Source organism: Schistocerca nitens, chromosome 4 (genome assembly GCF_023898315.1).
Source record: "Schistocerca nitens isolate TAMUIC-IGC-003100 chromosome 4, iqSchNite1.1, whole genome shotgun sequence".
In the NCBI taxonomy this organism is placed as follows: Eukaryota; Metazoa; Arthropoda; class Insecta; order Orthoptera; family Acrididae; genus Schistocerca; species Schistocerca nitens.
The window spans coordinates 276,941,880-276,963,290 of record NC_064617.1 but is presented as its reverse complement, the minus strand read 5'-3'; the positions used below and the strand labels follow the sequence as shown (position 1 = coordinate 276,963,290).

At 37.5% G+C, this 21,411-nt stretch overlaps 1 protein-coding gene across 1 annotated transcript; it reads right to left on the bottom strand.

Annotated features, from left to right (window-relative positions):
* Window positions 1-18,222: 18,222 nt before the first annotated feature.
* On the bottom strand, window positions 18,223-20,385 carry LOC126251573 (protein FAM102A-like). The gene has a single exon (XM_049952098.1). It carries the CDS (start codon window positions 19,840-19,842, stop codon window positions 18,691-18,693), a length of 1,152 nt encoding a protein of 383 aa, XP_049808055.1. The 5' UTR covers window positions 19,843-20,385; the 3' UTR covers window positions 18,223-18,690.
* Between the last annotated feature and the right edge of the window lie 1,026 nt (window positions 20,386-21,411).

Below are 21,411 nucleotides of genomic sequence, written 5' to 3'. Positions count from 1 at the left end.
TCTAAAGGACTCCATAAATTTCTCTTATCTTGTCTTGGTGGTCTTTATGTGAAATATACATTGGAGGCAATATAATTGTTTTGCATCAACTGCAAATGCATGTTCTCTAAATGTTGACAACAGTGTTTCATGAAAAGAATGTCATCTCTCCTACAGAGATTCAGATTTGAGTTCACAAAGCATCTCCACAGCACTTGTATGTTGATCGAACCTACCAGTACATTTCTGAATTGCTTCATCATCTTCCTTCAATCCGACCTGGCAGGGATCCCAAATACTCAAGCAGTACTCAAAAATGGGTTGCACAAGTGTTCTGTAGATGTTCTCCTTTGTAGAAAATTCACCATTTGCTTTCCCTATTACCAATATGATGCACTCATTGGATTTCACATCACTTTACACTGTTATGCCTCAATATTTAATCAACATGACTGCGCAACCCACCACTAATACTGTATTTGAACACTATATGATTGTTTTTCCTACCCATCTGTATTAACTTCCATTTTTCTACATTTAGAGCAAACTGCCATTCATCACATCAAATAGAAATTCTGTCTAAGTCATCCAGTATCCTTCTACAATTGATCAATAATGATACTTTCCCACATACCACAGCATCTGCAGCAAACAGCCACAGATTGCTGCTCACCCTATCTTTCAGATCATTTATGCATACAGAGAACAGGAGCAGTTCTATCACATTCCCCTGGGGCACTCATAATAATGCCCTTTTCTTTGATGAGCACTTGCCACTAAGTACAAAGTACTGGGTTCTACTACTTACGAAGTCTTTGAACCACTCACATACATGGGAACCTATTCCATATGCTTGGACCTTCGTTAATAGTCTGCAGTGGATCAAATGCTTTCCAGAGATCTAGGAACATGGAACCTACCCATTTCCCATCATCCATGGTTTGCAGAGCATTATGCAAGAAAAGGGAAAGTTGAGTTTTGCATGAATGATGCTGCCTAAATCTGTGTGATTTGTGAACAAAAACTTTTCTGTCTCAAGGAAATTTATTACATTCAAACTTAGAATATGTTAACAAATTCTGCAGGATTACCTCCAAGGCGTCTGATACCATTTCTGCCTGCAGCAGCACCCTTACACAAGACAGGAATCTACCTATTGGGATGTTTCCTAAGTCAATAAACAGGAATTGAGGGCTAACAGTCTACATTGACCACCTCACCTGCTACGCTGTCACAAAACATGTATCAGCTGCCAAAGTCCCAGAAATGGTTTCATGTAGAAGCCATAATTTTGAAGCACAAAGTATTTGCGTGATGGCCTCTGACTGTGGGAAACTTTTCCATTTGAGATTAGTATAGTGGTAGTTTCACACTGTGGCATCATCCTCAGGATGACAATTGACTCCCACCCAAGCAGGAATAGCCTCACACAGTGCTTCAATAAGATTTTGGCAGGTAAGCTCTTGAGGCACGTTGATGTGAAAATGAGATATTGTATTACAATTCTGCTCATCATAACATTTGCTTACAACACAGAGAAGCAAGGCACTACAGGCACTTTCTGCTCTGCAGTTGCAAGGCCGAAAGAACAATGGATACATTGTTCCTGTCTGAACTTGACAATACTCAGGATGACTATGCGAAACACCTTATTACCAGGACAAAAGAAACAAGACAGCTGGCTCATATATGGTACCTTGGTGCCCAGGACGAGGACCAAGAGACATATAACACCAAGCACTGGCCAGTGAGATACAGCTTGGAAGAATATGTACAGATTTTTATGCCTATGTCGAAGATGGGACTTTGGGAAAGGAAACATCACCTTGGGTCATTTTGTAACCTTCATCACTTGTTGGATATCACATACAAAGTTTAAGATTGTGACCCTTCACCAAGAAGGCAAAAGTGAATAGACATTGTCTATGTCCTCCATATGAATTCCTGCTACAGTCTTGATGCAAAGAACATGATAACACAATCCCAATGTGAGAATCCTCTACTGCTGCCATACAGAGAAGCACTGACAAGATACAAATCTATGACACTTTTGTCAGTCCCAATGAAACATCTGAAACAGGCAGCCCCTCTTCCTCCAGGAGAGGTAGTGATGGTGCAATCTGTATTGCATGCAATAGAGAGTAGTGGTTAGGACCACTGTATGGCATGCTATGGGTCGCCTGTTCAAATGCGATCACTGGCAAATACTTGTTATTGACTATTTATCATTTCTAGAATGCTGACAATTTTTTTATGTTTGTAGCATTTGCATATTCCAGAATATTCATTGTTTGTATAAATGGCAACACTCTCCATTAAGTAGACAGTTTGGTTGTGTGCATAATTTGGTGTCTATAATAAACGTTCTCCCAGTCATTTTATAACTATACTTTTAGATTTTGTGTTGATTATGGTTTCAACATGACAATATAAAAAGAAAAGAGAATTCTTGCCATGAAAAAGAAATCATCTAAATATGATACAAGCTCCTACGAAACTACTTGCGACAATGAGATAGAAATTTAGTCTTCTCATCTGCCTTTCAACAATAACTACAATTGAAGGTCCTATTGTATTGAAAGCAACATGACTGTTCATTTTCAAATACGCAACCTCCAAAAATGACACCAAAGTGGAAACACTACTACAGATTTTGGTGCTGCTGCCAATCATAACAGTCCCGCCAGCATATAACAAGTTGCCTAGTGGATAGTAATGGGCAAACAGCCTATCACCCATCACATACAAAAACATTTCTGGTCCTGAAGCTGACAAACTATTCTCAAAATTAAGGCATGTTGTAAATTCTTCTTGTCCCTCTTTTGGCACAGCATTTTACTAAAAATTTCCATCCCTAACATACTGACTGCCACATACTTAGTGATGGATGTTTCACCAACAGGTCATGCCAAGCACACAAGCTGTGTGGACTGTATAAAATATCCTATGTACCGGGTGGGTCAAATAAAAGTGGCCCAGATAAGTGGATATGATTGGACATGAATGTATGCATATAACCACACCCTATGATGCACACACCACGTGTATGCCTGCCAAGTGATCCACACCAGTTCAGTGTGTAGTGCAGGCTGTGTCAGTGCGAGTGGAGCAGTGCAAGGGGATGACGGTACTCACAGCGGAGAGAAGTGGCTGTTCCTTGTGGAAAGTTACATGACAACAAAGTAATGGAAATAGTGTGGTGAGCTGTTTGCTGAGAAGTTCAATGGTTTTAAAGTGCCAGCAAAAAGTCCCATACAATGCTTAGTCCGAAAATGGCATCAGACAGGACCTGTTTTGAATGAGTAAAAAAACATTCTGAAACGTGCCCGCACACCAGAAAATGTGGCTGCAGTTCACCAGAAAATGCTTCAGAGTCCCACCAAATCAACTCAACAATTGTCACAAGAGATCAGTGTATCACGTCGATCATGCGGACAAATACTTCTCCTGAACACGCACAATCATCCCTACTGAGTGTCTGTTGTTCATACATTAAAACCAGCAGATGCTCCTCAGTGCCTCCAGTTTTGTGAGTGGCTGTTCACTGATAAAACAATGAATGGCTCGGGCATGGATCTGTTCTATATGTCTGATGAAACCTGGTTTCACCTGAGTGGTTATGTCCATTCACAGAATCACAGCTTCTGAGCAGTGGAGAATCTGCATAATTTCCATGAAACACCATTTTATGATCAGATGGTTGCTGTTTGGTGTGCAGTGTCTACATGCTGCATTATTTGTCCTGTCTTCTTTCATTAGTTGCTGACTTTGGCACGTTACATTTACAACATTTTGAAACCATTTGTGGCAGCATTAACTGAGGAAGAGAAGACATACAGCTATTTCCAAAGGAATGGAGAAACTGCCCATACAGCCAGCTGAACCATGGAGCACATTTACACACTCTTCGCACCTGACATAGTTATTAACAGAGGTCAGTCCAATCTCAGCCCTTGCTCACCACCCAGGTCACCTGATCTGTCAGTGTGTACTTACTTTGTGTAGGGAGCCCTCACACCTATGGTGTATCACAGCCACCCTCAAAGTCTTCAAGAACTGAAGCAGAACATTTTGGATGAGACTGCGGCAATTCCAGCAGTCCAGCTTCGATCTGCCTTTCACAACTTTCTGGCCAGGACCCACAAGTGCCAAGAGGTAACTTGTGACCACTTTCAACATCTGCTATAGTCAGGTTAGTACTGTGTTTCCCTGTTGTGTTTCTTTGAACCCTGGAATTCTGTTCTCTGGGCTACTTTTATTTGCCCCACCCTGTATGCAAGCTGCCCAAGCTGAGTGGGTAAACACAGAACAAGAAATGACAGCTCAAACCTCACCACCTCAGTAGGCCTATTGAACTATGCCTAATTTTAAACTTTTGGAATACTGTTTCATGACTGTAAGGTGATACCTACAATATTTTTCATTCTGAGTCTAAAATGATTTTGGATTTTCTGCACCATGTCAGATTTTTATACAAATCACACCTCAAGTTTAAGCTGAAATCACTTTTTTTTCTAATGGTGGTTTTATGTAACTGCATTAAAAATAAATTATTTGTTTTATAAACTCTTATAGAATCACTACACACTGCATTAGAATAGACAATGGTAGATGTTCACTTAAAATTGCTAATCCACACAAATCATAAAAATATATGTAAGTTTGTTCCACGTCTCCTCTAAAGCCACTGGACCAATTTCAACCAAACTTCGTACACATATCATTTACTGGCTGGAAAAAAATCACTATTGGGCTGAGAAGCACCCACCTATCAAAGAGACAGAGTTGGGGATGAAAAATCATTGTAGCCCATGATGTGAAAATACCCATAATTTAGTTGTCCAATATTTCAGAATAAGAACACTTAAGACCTTTATTCTCCACAAAATGATGAAAGGAAAAATTTTTATCACTTACTACAGTTTCGCCGTTCATGCAATAAAACTGCCACATGAAGCACGACGTTTTAATTTATTACTTCTTTACTACTGACTGCATTCGTGACATTTTGCAAACAGTACTGACATATACCACTGAACTTATGAGAGAAATTACATCATTGCAAGACACTTAGTTCAGGAGATTTGACGTGATAAATACTGAGATGTGTGAAAAACTGTTGTATTGTACAAGATGTTTAAATTTAATACTTGGTTGCTACTAACTCTATTTGCAACATATTTCACGGGCAGTATACAAATGTGCTGCTGAATGTACCAAGAAAAACAGACCATTATACAACACACAATTCAGGAGGTATGATCTCATAAACATTGTGATGCATGAGACATTGTCGCATTGTGCATGGTGTTTTAATTTATTACTTCTTCAAGTCTATTAACAACAAATTTCATGAACAATAGGCTCATATACCACTAGATGTACCTGGAAAATTATATCATTGTACAGCATGTAGTTCAGGAGAAATGACATTATAAACATTGAGATGCGTGAAAATGAAACTGCTGGGCAAAATTAGCTATGCATACAGGTGAAATATGTGTACAAATAAACGTGAAATTTGTTAAAAATGTGTGAAATATATTTGACATGTTTGTAAATGGACAAAGTACTAGGTAAAAATCCCATCCTAAACCCCCAAATGATTTCAATGAAATTTGGTACACATGTTAGTTACAATCTGGAAAGTAATTCTGTAGGGACATGAATCACCAGCCTCCTATTGGTGAGTGTGTGATAACATGAAGAGAGAAGGGAGGATGAGCAGATGGACAGACAGCAAGGAGGAAGGGGGAGATAGGCACAGATAGGAAGAGGAGGTGGTCAGAGATAGGGGAGGAGGAGATGGTCAGAGAAAGGAAAGAGGAAGAGCTGGACAGAGAAAAGAAAGATGAGGGTACAGACAGAGATAGGAGAGGGGGAGATGAGCAGACAGAAGGGGAGGAGTAGATAAACAAAAAAGGGAAGAGGATGAGATGCTCATAGATTTCAACATAGCTTTGATGTTATCACATGTCCTTACAGTATTTTTAATAGTCGAAAAGGTACTCAGACAAACAAATTTCCATCATTTAAAACCACGTCTTTCTGGCTATGTTTTGATAAGTCTGTAAATAACCTCCACTGACTTGCCTCATGAGTAACATTAAAGAAATTAATAAACCCTCAATATCACAACAAAAAACCATATGGTCATCATCTTTCAAGAATTTTATTAATACGTTTTCTCTGCTCCTGTACCAAGAGAATGATACTCCAGGTAGTAGAAACCTTACTTTCAGTTTTGAACCAAGCAATTCAGTGACATCTTTTGTAAGATTCAAGTCACAAGTTAAATAATTTAATTCCTTTTGACTAAATAAGACTGATGCAGAATCTCTTTCCAGCTTCTAATTATCACCACCATTTCATTCATTTTCTGAGCTGCTCTCCTGTTACAAATGCAGAATGGTAGGTGGGACTGAATAGGATGAGATGCACTGTGTGTAACTGGTCATAGGTCCAAAGAAATGTCAGGATATAAAATATCCTTTTTAGGTTCTGTGTTATGCCTTCAACATTAACTCTGCAAAAATAGTTATACACATTATTTTGCAGTTCCCTCCAATCACAGGTAACTGCAAATGGCACTGACTTCCTCTTTTCCACAGTCTCAGTCCCTGTACACATGTATAGCATACTCTGTGCAGTGACCAGCTTTTGTCTTTATTACCAAGCCTTATATTAAAGAGTAAATGGTAGACATTTTTCATGAAACTATTAATGTCCTGGCTTTTTTTAGCAATTACGTGGCTACCACAAACTTCACAGAATACGTTTGGATTATTCAAACACTTGGGGAAACTCAAACTGCAAATCTACATTTAACAGCACATATATAAATTCACAACACTATAGCACGTCAACATTCAACTAAGTTTCCGGCCTACCAGCCATATGGTGTGAAAAGTGTGGTCAACTAGGCCATCTTACATTCCTTTCCATTCTACTGTGGCAGATACGATGACAGTAGATTAATGATTCAAAAGTGAACAGTCTCTGTTGATATTATGCTAGTGTTTTATTAATTCCAATTACATGTTTCACATTATTAGTGCATCATCTGAATGGCTGAACACTGAAAGCATTAAGTACGGGGCCTCCTTGTCACGTAAAACGGTGGTGGAAAGCACCTTTGTCATAAATTACGCTAACTTTCAGTTTATGATATGGGTGTTTTCCACCACCATTTTTATACAACAACTGGGACCTATACTAAATGCTTCCAGCATTCAACCAAGCTGATGATGCTCTAACAATTATATAATTGCAATCAAGGCTGTTCACTCCTATGAATCAGTACTCCATACCACTATAATAAAGTTTCCCTTACTTGCAATGAAATTTAAATGAAAAATGATTGACTTGTCACGCAAAAAACTGTATATGAGAGGAAAAACTAACAACAGATGTGAAATCAGTCCAAAAAAAAAAAAAAAAAATTCAGGAACAGCAAGAAATTACACTAAAAAATCGTGTTGCATAGTGTTGACAGTAGAAAATATGGGACTTACATTTTGTAAAATGTTTTTGTTCATACGTCCAGTGATCAACGTAAGTCCTGTGATCAGAACACTTAGGTCTCTAAACACATTTTATTTGCTATTTTACATGTTTTTACATTGCAGATACTTTATGTAGCATACTACATCATAGTTATCATACTGAAGATTTATCTATACTTATTGTGTTAACAGTAGGAAACAGCATATTACTGAATATACTTTTAATCATAGTTATACACATAATTTTGCTAGCATGCGTATTAAGAAATAGGACACACTTTATTATCTAAAATTTTTAACAATTACTGTTGTTATTTTAGTTTCTTATTTGGGTTATCTTATTTCTAAATTTGATTTTTCCCATAATTTATTTTCTTTGCTTACATTATCTTTTGTTACATTTGCTGGTTCTATATTGATCTCTACCTTTTATTTCAACTAAATTCGTCAGATATATACCCTTAAAGTTAGGTTATTATTCATCAAAGTCTTTTTATTGTGGTTCGGGTGAATTATTAGACGGTCAAGCTTATTTGTTTATTTGATTAGTTATATCCAAGGATGATTCTTTTAACCAAATGGTGCCATAAATTTGATTTTTTCCTATTAAATTTAGTGCCTTGTAAGTTGTTTGATCAACAAATCTTCAGCATTCTTCTATAGCACCACATTTTAAAAGCTTCTATTTTCTTCTTCCTTGAACAGCTTGTTGCCCTTGTTTCACTTCCACTCAATACCTTTTGGAAAAGACTTCTTAACACTTAAATTGATTTTACATATTAACAAATTCATCCTTTTTAAGGAACCATTTTCTTGCTATAGCCACCCTGCATTTCATATTCTTTCTGCTTCAACTGCTGTAAAGTTATTTTTCTGTACAAATAGTAAAACTCATACAATAATTTTAGTGTCTCATTTCCTTGTCTCATTCCCTCAGTATCCCCTGATTTTAACTTGATTAGATTCCACAGCCCTTGTTTTACTTTTGTTGATGTTCATCTTATGACTTCTTTTCAAAACACTGTCCACTCCATTCAACTGCTCTTCCAAATTCTCTGCTGTCTGACAGAGTTACAGTGTCAATGATAAACTTCAAAGTCTTTATTTCTTCTCCCCAGACCTTAATTCTCTTTCCAAATTTGTCCTTGGTTTCCTTTGGTGCTTGCTAAGTATACAGGCCTATTAACGCTATGGATAGGCTACAACACTGTCTCACTCCTTTCTCAATTGCTGCTTCACTTTTACGTCTTCAACTCTTAACTGCAGGATGGTTTCTAAATATATTGTGAATGACCTTTCACTCCCATATTTTATCCCTGCTACCCTCAAAATTTCAAATAGTGTACTCCACACAACACTATCAAAATATTTTTCTAAATGTACAAATGCTATAAATGCAGGGTCACCTTTCTTCAACCTTCTTCTAAGATTAGACAATGAGTCAGTATTGCTTTCCATTTCTTATATTTCTCTGTAACACAAACTGACCTTCCCAGAGGCTGGTTTCTGCCAGTTTTTCCATTCTTCTGCAAATAATTTGCATCCATGACTAATTAAACTGATGTTTCAGTAGTTTTCACACCTGTTATCATCCCCAAGTGTTTGAATAATCCAAACGTATTCTGGAATTGGAATTATTACACTCTTCTTCCAATCCAGGGATATTATTCCTGTCTTGTATATCTTGCCTGCTCCATTTGCTGCAGGATATTATTCCTGTCTTGTATATCTTGCCTGCTTCATTTTTATATTTTCTTCTCCTGTCAATTAAATTCAGTATATCCTGCATTATCCAAGTATTTAAACTAGGCCTTGTCTTTCTACCTATGTGATCCTCTCTTTCCTTCACTGTTTCATCTCTCAAAGATACCCGATTGTCTTCTATTTTATTTCTTTCAAGTCCAAAATTGGCTAATGATCCTTCTGAAAATCTGAACTACCTGAGCTGTTTTTTTTTTTTCAATTTATCCAGGTCCCATCTCATTAATTTCCTATTTTCTTGCAATTTCTTCAGCTTTCATATGCAGTTCACAATAAATAATTTACGGCCGAGTCCACATCTGCTCCTAAAAATGTCTTACAGCTTTATATTTGCTTTCTAAATCTCTGTCTTACCAATATAACCTATCTGAAACCTTCCAGTGTTCTCGTGTGCCCTCCTAATATACAAAATTCTTTCACAGTATTTCAACCAAGTATTAGCGATGTTTAAATTATGTTTGTACAAAATTCTACCAGATGCCTTCCTCTTTCATTCCTTTCCTCCAGTCTATGTACTCCTACTATTTTCCATCTTTTCATAATATCAAGTTTCAATAACCTATCACAGTTATACTTTCCATCTCCCTTAACTACCAATAATTTAATTTACGTCATCATGCATTACTTCAATCTCCTCATAATTAGCATAACCACTTAGCATATAAACTTTTAGTACTGTGGTGGATGTTCACTTCATGTATTTACACTATGATAATGCTTTCACTATGCTGTTTGTGGTAATTTACTCATATTCCTATATTCTTTTCATGAGTAGGCCTACTCCTGGACTGTCCCTATTTGATTGTGTGTTGATAACACTATACTGACCTCACCATAAGTCTTGTTCTTGCTACCACCACATTTCACTAATTACTGCTATTCTCTAACTTAACTATCAGATTAATGGATCTAATATTCCACACACTGACCCATGAAACATATTTTGTGTTTCCTGATGAAGACATCCTCCTGAGTAGTCTCCACCTAGAGATCCAAATGGAGAAATATTTTACCTCTAGAACATTTCAACCAAGAGGATGGAGTCAACATTAAGCCATGCAGTAGAGCTGCACGTCATCAGGGGGCAAAAAACAATGGCTTTAGTTTCCCTTTGTTTTCAGCCATTCACAGTACCAGCATAGCCAAACATTTGGTAATGTTACAAGACCAGATCAGTCATCCACTGCACCTACTGAAAGGCTGTTGCCTCTATTCAGGATCCATGGGTTGATGTGGTTTCTTGAGAGATACCTCTTCATTTTGGTTGCACTTAGGTACAGTTATCTGTGTCACTGAGGCATACACGTCACCCCACCTCAAAAGGTCCATGGTTCATACGGGCAGTTCCTATCTTAGAGACAAAATTTCACAAAGTTTATCTTATGCAAATTCTTTGACTGCTCTGTAATGTTTACATGTATTATACAAAAAATTATGTTCTTAACAACACTTTCACTAAAGGAGTTAACATTTCTCAAGTAAATATTCAGAAAGGTCTTTTTTTATGTTCTACAGGATTCAATTATTCAAGTTAAACGGTTTTTGGCTTACAAACAAAAAACCAGTAAGTAATCCTGTAAAACATACAAAATATAGTGATTTTCACCTATTAATATATTGTTCTACTAAGAAGTGGCGGAAGAGTCAGGTAACATTTTTTATTTGCTTATATTTCTCCTGTTCCTTTCAAACAATACCAATTAATATGAAGAAAATCACTTCCAATAATCTGAGTTTACAAATACCTTCTAAGCTAAGGAAATGAAAATCTGGAATTTCGTGTTACGTCTCATTTGTCACATTCTCAAGGTATGAACAAGTTATTGCTCTAACCAAAACTTCCTTAGTTTCATGTGCTAAATGTGATGCATTCATCTTATTAAAATAAGCTTTCACTCTGTGCAGCACGCAACCAAGTATGAAAGTTCTTTTTTCCCCCATCAACCTCCATAAATCATCAATTATCACACCAAATGGTCTAAATCATTCCACTTGCTCTGACTGAAATGGAACATGTTATAGTTTCATCAAACCTTTTAACCCTCTGCTTCTTTTGAGCATTAAATTTAACTTTGCCTTCACAATTTGCATATCTTCCCAAAAAAATTTTTTTTCTAATACCTTGTACCAACAGTAGTAATCAGCTTGTATAGATCATACGCCAAGGGTTAAGTTCCTAGTTTTCGAATAAATATTATTTGACCAATTTATTTATACATGGATAATACAAAACCATGTACTTACATTTTATCACAAGAGGAAGACCCTGTGGTCTCAAATAACTAAAATAAAATAATAAATCAATCTTAATATGGTTAAATATATCTAAAAACAAAGATGATGTGACTTACCATACGAAAGCACTGGCAGGTCGATAGATTCACAAACAAACACATACATACACACAAAATTCAAGCTTTCGCAACAAACGGTTGCTTCATCAGGAAAGAGGGAAGGAGAGGGAAAGACGAAAGGATGTGGGTTTTAAGGGAGAGGGTAAGGAGTCATTCCAATCCCGGGAGCGGAAAGACTTACCTTAGGGAGCGGAAAGACTTACCTTAGGGGGAAAAAACGACAGGTATACACTCGCACACACACACAAGCAGACCAAGTGTGTGTGTGTGTGTGTGTGTGTGTGTGTGTGTGTGTGTGTGTGTGTGTGTGGGTGGGTGGGTGGGTGCGTGCGTGCGTGCGTGCGTGCGTGCGTGCGTGCGCGCGCGCCTGTCGTTTTTTCCCCCCTAAGGTAAGTCTTTCCGCTCCCGGGATTGGAATGACTCCTTACCCTCTCCATTAAAACCCACATCCTTTCGTCTTCCCCTCTTTCCTGATGAAGCAACCGTTTGTTGCGAAAGCTCAAATTTCGTGTGTATGTTTGTGTGTCTATCGACCTGCCAGCACTTTCGTTCGGTAAGTCACATCATCTTTGTTTTTAGATATATTTTTCCCAAATTGAATGTTTCCCTCTATTATATTAATATGGTTTAAGGTAGAAAAGGACTATCTACTTACCTTTGTTTAGAATATTAACAGCCAGTACCAGTGATGTAATTGAAACTTGTTTGCTTCACACACTTTTTTTTCTTGATGTCACATAGGATTATATTTAAGGGCAACTTAGTTCAGATCAAGACTCATTTTAACCTGTAAGCAAACCATCAGGCCCATCTGCACCATCAAATCATGAAGCTCATTACGTGATTTTTGCATTGACATTCCAATACATTCAATTGTTAATGAGATTTGAAGCTGACCAAATTAACTGTTTAAAGGGACCAGAAGCATAATTCAGTTAATACAATTCAGAGGAACATTCTTGATATTGCAAGCACTTACAATACTGTCCAAAATAAGATGCGTAACACTCAATAACACACACTTTCGGTGAGTTTCCACACGAGTTGAAGGCTGATAAACAAAAACCACATATTTCCAACCACACTCCTATTCCCAATAATTGTGTTATGGAAGGGTAATTGATTAAAATAAATGTAAAAATTTTTTGTCTTCTAAGTCTACTTGAATTATGGTAGTTGTAACTTGCTAACATGCTTTGAAAAGTATGAAAATATGTTCACCTATAGAGGACTTAGTCGTAGTATCTAATCCAGCACTAGCCATCCTAAATTAGGTGTCTCATGTAATTCCAGGCAAATGCCGTGCTCAAGGGGCTAGTTAGTATTAGAAATGAAACAATTATCACTAACACCTTTCCAGCATTCCACAGATCTGTTAATACAAGACTCTGGATAAGCTTCTCTTCCCTCCAGCACCTGAACATGTCTCCTCCTCCTCATGAGCAGCCTTCACAGAAAGGCTATAAATGTTAGATATGAAAACACGTTTTTGCAGGTTACATGTATGTCTTATTTGATACAGTTTCCGTTGTTTCAGCAACTCATAATCAAATGCTCACGTCCTGTAGTGTGGTTCAGCAATGAAGTGCCAAGCTACAGATCTAAAGGTATGGGGTTTGATACTAGTCAGTCATGATTTTGTCACATATCAATGTATGCTAATGTGAAAGCTACCAAGTTACACCATAGTTTGGAGTCCATGTTAAGTTCATTCACAGATCTGTGGAGAGCAAGGGCTTACCACTCTAACAGCACCATGCCTAATAAAGCTCTGTGGTGTTCACACCAACATTCAAGGTACTAACAGCTTTACCTTATCATACCATTTACTATATATATCATTAAATAATGAAATTTCTTCTAATTTTTTGACAAAATACTTAAGAGCTTTTCTAGCCAAACACTGTTACATTTTAGGAATGGTTCATTGTTATACCACAGAGACTTAAACAAGTAAACTGTAATTCTGGTGAAATTTCATTGCATACTGTGCTGTTCATAATGCAGCCTTTGGCAGCGGGTGAAAGACTGTTGCCAAATTTTGTGCCACAATGGAACAACAATGACATAAGTGAGCATACAGCTCACCAAAGCATTTTTATACATTGTCTTAATGACCTGGTTTATAAGCAGAGAACAGAGCATTTAAACGGTAAAAGCTTAAAAGAGAAATGTATTAACTGATCATAGGCTTGTTAGCATTTCTTCCCATCCAACCATTTCCTCTCTTTTGCAAAGAGGAGCACGTGTTTCTGAAAGTTATCATTAATTCGCATGATTTCATTGAAATAATACAGCTGTAGTGATCATCTACATGTACATTTACACTCCACAAGCCACCATATCATGTATGGAATAGTGTACTTAGTGCAACATCAATTTCCCTTCATTTTTTTGCATGGGAAGAAAGGTTTTCAATTCCATTGTGTATAACTCCAGATTCTTCTAATTTCACAGTCTTGCAAGATTTATGTTGCAAAAGTACTAGATTTCTTTATACTGGAATTTGGGTTCTCATAATTTTGAAAGTAAGGTTCTCAATCTGCAGAAACCTATTTGTTGTTTCTTCCACTGGAGGGTGGTGAGCATTTCTGTGGTGCTCTATTTAAAATTTTACTATGCCTATGATTGATATTATAAACCGAGAAAAGAGGACCACATCTCATAAAAAGAAACAAGCTATTGATATAATTAACAATATTGTAGTAAATGCAGAGTAGTGTGGTTACATTCTTAATAACAGTAATGCAAGTATGAAGCTGTTACATGGCACTCAGACCAGACAACATCTGTAATTGGACCAGCATCTTCTATTTTTAAGTATCATGTATATTCGTTAATGATATATGGCAGTGGCTAATTGCCATTGCAAGCTATGTCTACACAATAACCTTATAGAGAATAACTTACTAATTACCTAGTAATCATGATCAAAGGCCATATTGATAACGATCTTAAAAGTAGAACACACTGTATGCAACTGAACACTCACTGGCTATTGGTAAGGGCATTACATCAGATGCACAGAACCAGAATAAACTGGTCCTCTTTTGAAACTTCCTGCCAGACTAAAACTGTGTGCCAGACCGAGACTTGAACTCAGGACTTTGCCTTTCACGGGCAAGTGCTCTCCCATCTGAGCTACCCAAGCACGACACCTTGCAGAACTAGCACTTCTGGAGGACAGGATATGATGGAGACATGGCTTAGCCATACCCTGAAGAATGTTTCCAAAATGAAATATTGACTCTGCAATAGAGTGTGTACTGATATCAAACTTCCTAGCAGAGTAAAACTGTGCCGGACAGAGACTCGAACTCAAGACCTTTGCCTTTCTGCTAGGTTTGCAAGAGAGATTCTGTGAAATTTGGAAGGTAGGAGACATGATACTGGCAGAATGAAAGCTGTGAGGACGGGTCATGAGTAATACTTGGGTAGCTCAGATGGTAGGGCACTTGCCTGCAAAAGGCAAAGGTCCCGAGTTCGAGTCTCGGACTGACACACAGTTTTAATCTGCCAGGAAGTTTCACATCAGCGCACACTCTGCTGCACAGTAAAATTTTCATTCTAGTCTTCCTTTGATTGTGGATCCTTGTATAATAACACTAAGGGAGACAGTTTTAGACAAACTGAATCTAACTACCCTAAGTATACAACACGCAGAGAAACTAAGGTGGAGAGACATGCCTAGATAGATCAGTCACAAATAACATTGTGCAGAAAAGCCCAGCTGAAAAGTCTGTGAGAAGGAATTACACAAAGGGGCTCTCTGAAGTAATTAAACTGGCATTCACATTTGGTGGCTTGAGGATATATCACAAACCATCAACATGTATTTCAACAAGAAGTTGTTCATCCACCTTCTATACCTTTCTCAAATCTACTACATTAACTTAGATCCCCTCTCTGCTCCAATAATAGTCTCTAGCCAATACAATCTTCCATTGCTAACTTTCTCATTCCTTTCCATGCCAAAGAAAATATTTTTATCATATTTTCACTCTTAGTAAGAAAGAACTGTGATATACAGCAACACAAGTTACTGAAGACAATAATGCAAGGGTATAAAATACTCTGGTAAATGTGTGCTTATAAAACAGCAAAATGCAGCTCCAATTGGGGCTGAGGAATATGTTCATGCATTTGTTTCACATGCTGTAACCACCAGTGTTTGGAAAAATTTAAGTATCGTTAATACATGTAATTAGTGTTAAGTCTTTGGAATACTGAACCCTTTTGTTTTTACTCTTTGGAAAATTTTTGTTTACCCCTTAGGGGGTATTTAATCCCAGGTTAGTAACTATTGCTCTAGGCTGTAATATCACTGCTGGGTACAATTTATAAGGTGTACAGGATTTACAGGGTAACTATTATTGAATCATATGAAAGAAAGCGTAAATTAGTTACTAACTACAGCATGCACACACTTCATTCAACACGTCAATATCACTACAGATATTCAGATTTAGGTTATGACATGTTTGATATGCCTGCCATAATTGGCGATGATGTGGTGCAGACAAATAGTGAAATTCTGCATGACCCACTGAAGAGTTGGAACATTGATGCTGTCGATGACCTTCTGAATGGTTGTTTTGAGCTCAGCAATGGTTTTGGGGTTATTGCTGTACACCTTCCCCACAAAAAGTAGACACATGTGTTCATATCTGGAGAGTACAGCAGGCAAACGAGGCCCTTGCCAGTGACCTCTGGGTACCCTAGAGACAGAATGCCATCCCCAAAGTGCTCCTCCAGGACAAAAACACTCTCCTGCTTTGATGGAGTCGAGCCCAATCTTGCAAGAACCACATCTTGTCACTTTGGATAATGGGGATGAAATCATCTAACAAAACTTTCACGTACTATTTGGTAGTCACCGTGCCATCAAGGAATATTGCACCGATTATTCCGTGACAGGAAATCACACACCACACAGCCACGTGTTGAGGGTGAAGAGCCTTCTTGATCATGAGATGCGGATTCTCAGTCTTCCAATTTTTGATTATTGACGAACTCATTCGAATGAAAGTGGGCTTCATTGCTAACCAAACCATACATGCACGTACTAATTCCCATCATGCTCCATGGCCAACCGTGCAGTTTGAACATCCTAACGCAAACCATTCATAAGTTACGATTTTATTTCATGTACTTCAATAAGTGTCACCCTATAGATAATTGAAAGCGATATGTCTCATTAGTATTCACCTGTACCAAAGAGAACTTAAGGCTAATGGATTACAACATGAACTACATGGAACTGGAGAGGGAAACTTTACATATACTAGGGTACTTATCAAAGCCGGCAACAGCTACTGTTGGGTACCAAAGGAGTAGTAGTAGAGGATGTTGTCAGAGATAACTGAAGGAAGCACAAAGACAAAACACCTCTCGGATCTAACACTATCTGAGAAGCCACACGAAAAATGTAAGTGGAAGAAAATGCATTTTTCATTGTTTCCTCACATTCTCTACCATGTATTTTGATTTTATGTGGCTTCTCCAAGTTATGTTTTCAGTTTTCCTAGTATTTACTTTAACTTCTACCAAAAGCTTGAGTTTCAACTACATGTAGTACTTGTTTCTTCTTTAACTACCATTTAGTTTCTGAAGCTCACAAGTATGTATGTGTTAAACAATATATAGTGAAAACAACCACAGCTTAAAGGCAATAGCCATTGGAAAATAATTCCTAAAAATGAAATTGTCTGACGATCTAATATGAAACATAACTCTGTACATGAGAGTGACTGACAACTCACCAAACAGGAGTGCTGAACATCAACGCAGCAGCATAGGCCATAGAGAAGATTTTCACTCCTTTCATAAATAAGATATTATCACCTTCAAACAGCAGTGCAACCTTCTGTAAGCTTCACAATGACTCACAGCTGAAAAGCGCACTGTCAGTAAATCACAGGCACCAGACACTCCCAAATTCACAAAACAGACATTCATAAATTTTGTGGAAATCTTAAAGATTTCCATACATTAACAGGTCTTAAATTCTGGAACTGTAATTAAAGTAATCAATGCAACTGATTACCTGCCCGTGATTTCTTAGGTATGACATGAGTCATTGCACAGTTAGGAAAAACTGAGATGGGGTAGGGTACGGAGCCAAAAATGACAAGTCGCTCATGTGGAAAAATATCCTTCAACTGTCTCTGCTTACCTAGTCATTGGCATAACAACCAAATAGGCTACTGAATACACAAAGAATGAGGGCGTAGGTTGGTTCCTACTCCAGACCAGATGATTTTCACAGTTCTACTTAGGTAACAGTATCACACAAGTATTTAAATCATCGTTGTTTTGTGAACAAATAAGCTTTGTATATGTGCAACCTATGGCATGTTCACACTTACTGATTTGAGAAATTCGCTGACCCAGAAACTCAATCTTTCTCACTTTAAACAAAACAAATATGATGATCCTCAAGATACAAACAATCTTTTGCGATTAAAATACCTGGATCAACAATGCATTCATTTCACTTCATTATTAGCTGAAAGAAAACTATAGCTGCAATCTATAAAAAGGTATCTACAAAATATGCCAAAACAAAGTCAAACCAAACACCTAGTGTATGAAATAGGAACATTTTAATATTTTTCACCTAAATGAACATTCTGTAACAAAAGTTACTTAATAAAAACAGACCATAAATAATTGATAATACTGCACAGAATTTTGACAATAAATATTTGTTAAAACAGAGTCTGACATTTTAACAGTAAAGTCTAAATGTCTTCATTCCGCTTCAAAACATATCTCCCAGAACATTCTTCATGCTGGGAAAGTACAGGACAGGAATATTTTCTGTTACTGAGACTTACTTAGAACCACAAAATGTAATTTGGTACATTTTCTGGAAGGAAGTACTAACTGTACAAATCACATTCAACAAAATAACAGCAAAGGCAGAAAACAGCGAAATCACTTTTCATTAAGGAACTATATGACAATATCTACAAGCTGAAATATGGTTCACATTTCCAAAAATACACTTCACATTTGTGAAAATGTGTTGCACACATTATAAGGCACTTAATGAAACACTGTTCAAATACATTTATCAGTTTTTAAGACTAATTTTGATTAGACTTCACTACAACTTCTTTCAAACTTCCTGAAAGTACCTGACTTCTGGTTTTAGGAGTTCCCAGGGTAGTTGAACCATCTTTAGCTATAAAAAGTTGCAACCCCAAATTTTCATCATTTTCATTTGGCTGATCATGTATGGTTGACCTAATAAGTTCATCAATCAAACTATCAGCATCAATTCCACTACCTGAATTACTGTCACGAATACTTCCATGCTCCGCCTTCTTCCGCCTATCTAAAGATGATGTCTCGTCAAGTCCTGAAGTTTCATTGAAACAAAAACCAGTGCTGGAATTTCTTGCATGTCTATATATCTTGGGGCTGCTGTGCCATCGATGATGGCTGTAGCCATTGACAGTATGCAAGTTAGTATTATTGTTCACACTGCTTGATGTTGGACCACTTTCAAGACGAGCTGTAGAGTATTCACTATTTTCAGTGCTCGATACAATCTCTATCTGCCTGTCCCCTTCTTTAACTACAGGCTCAACATTTGGAGCAATTTCACATGAAGTTAATCCCAGTCTTTTTCTGGATAAGCTGCCACTAGCTGGTGTTACACCTGTTACTGACTTAGCTGTGGGGCCACTTGAAAGAGTAGCTCCTCTTTCACAGCTGTCAGCTTCATTGTTGTCTTGTTTTGTAACAGGACTGGGTTTTGCTGATGCAGATGGTACCTTGAACAGAATATCACCTGAAAGCAAATTCATTTTGATGGAAACACCAAGCACTGAATTATCTTGTCTCTGGTGTGTACCATATCCTTCCAGTAGATACCGCCTTGCAATTTCACCACAGCCTGCAAATTCTGCAAGATTTACATTACAAAAACCAAGCTTTTGAAATGAGCGACCACCTTTCACTTCTCTGCGAACAGATATTCGAAGGATACACGGGTTAAGCACGCCAGTAGATGCGTTAGCTGTCATTTTACAGTCAAACTGAAATTTTGCAGCCCACTGCACAGTATGTTCACGTACTTCCTCCCTGCTAGAAGTTTCGGTGAAGCCTCCCCCATTTAGTAGTCTCACTTTAGCGAACAGTACTGCGTTGATGAAAGGTACTGCAGTCAGTTCTTCTACACATATTTCTACCTGAAACTTGTAATATTTTTTCCTTTGCAGCATAAATGCCATTTCATTGATGTCACCTGGAGTACTATCAAGTGCACTGTGATCAGTCAAACTCGAAAAACAGTGGACAACAGCATACAAACACACACGTAATACGACGTAACAGGTATACGAAGCTAACAAAACCGATGACAGGAAACTCCAAACAGCTGATCATATACCTCAAATAACGCAATGACACACGACTAACACATCCGACAGCAGCTCCGCAGAGACAGCCGATCACGCGTATCACGCTTAACGTAATAATTAACACCTTGGCAGCGACGTCACTCAATCTCGAGCTACGTACACACCAGTTTTAACACATTTTATCAGAGGCGCTTCTGTAACTGGTGTTTGACATACACCTGTGGCTTCGTAACTTTTTTATATCTGAGATAACTTCCATTTTAAAGGCCGAAGATATCCTCACTGCAGGTACACGTCACAGAATGTGCTAATTTACGTGAAACACAAAATGTGTATTCAAGAGAATGTATTGTATGTCAATTATTGAATGAAATGCTGCACACTAAATTACGAAGTCTCTAATTTTATGAGACATACATTTTTATCTGCGGCCAAAGATACAACTGTTCACGAAAGGTCTCGAGGAGTTTGCTTGCAACTGCAACAATACATGACAAAAATGCGACGTACAATGAAAATGTTTATACTTAATATTTTTGCATCCTCTCAGAAGGAGACGTCAGCAACGGCGGCTGGTTTGCAAACAAGTTCATTAAACCGACAGTTCTGTTACCCCATGTCAAATAACTTGTGCTCCTTCCACACACACATACAAAATAAAACAGGTTACAGATTGTATTAAGCCGCTGAAGCTTGTAGTTACACCACAAAAAAGAAGGGTTCTCAAAATCTCGTGCGCAACGGAAAACATCCGTGCAGATTTTTCGTTATCGTAACAGTTGCTGTTCCAATTGTCGCGTAGCATATTCTAAAATTACGTAAGATAAAATGATACCACATGTCGCAGAGTCCAACAATAAGGTGCACACGGTTTGATTATAAGGTTGTATAATACAGCGTCATGATTCAATAAAGGAACTTGCTCGCGTAACACTTGGCGCAGCTATTCCATCATGTGTGTAACCTAGCATAAATATCCATTTGCGAAGTTATTATTTATTTATTAATCCATGAAATCATGCGTCATTTACAATAGTCAACTTGAGAGTTAATATTATTTAACCACCTTCACAATCGTGGTTAATAGTTGTGGACAGAATTAATGTTACAAGTGACATAAGTTAGCTTCCATAAATTCATCAAAAGAATAAAAACAGTGCTGCAGCATGACACATGTAACATTCTTTCTGAGTTTTTATTATTTTTGACTTAGCAAGGTAATTAATTATCGAGTATGCTGCATATGTGCCTCATACTGTCACGGTGTTTACTCAGTCTCATATTTGTCAGATGAGTGCTTCAATCACCATTGGTGTTTGGTTTAAAGAGATGGAGAATCTTATTTATAAATAAGAATAAATTTATAGGTGCACATGGTGGCACATGAATCATGGTCTTGACTATTTGTTTTTGCATAACAAAATTTGCTTGTGTATTGGT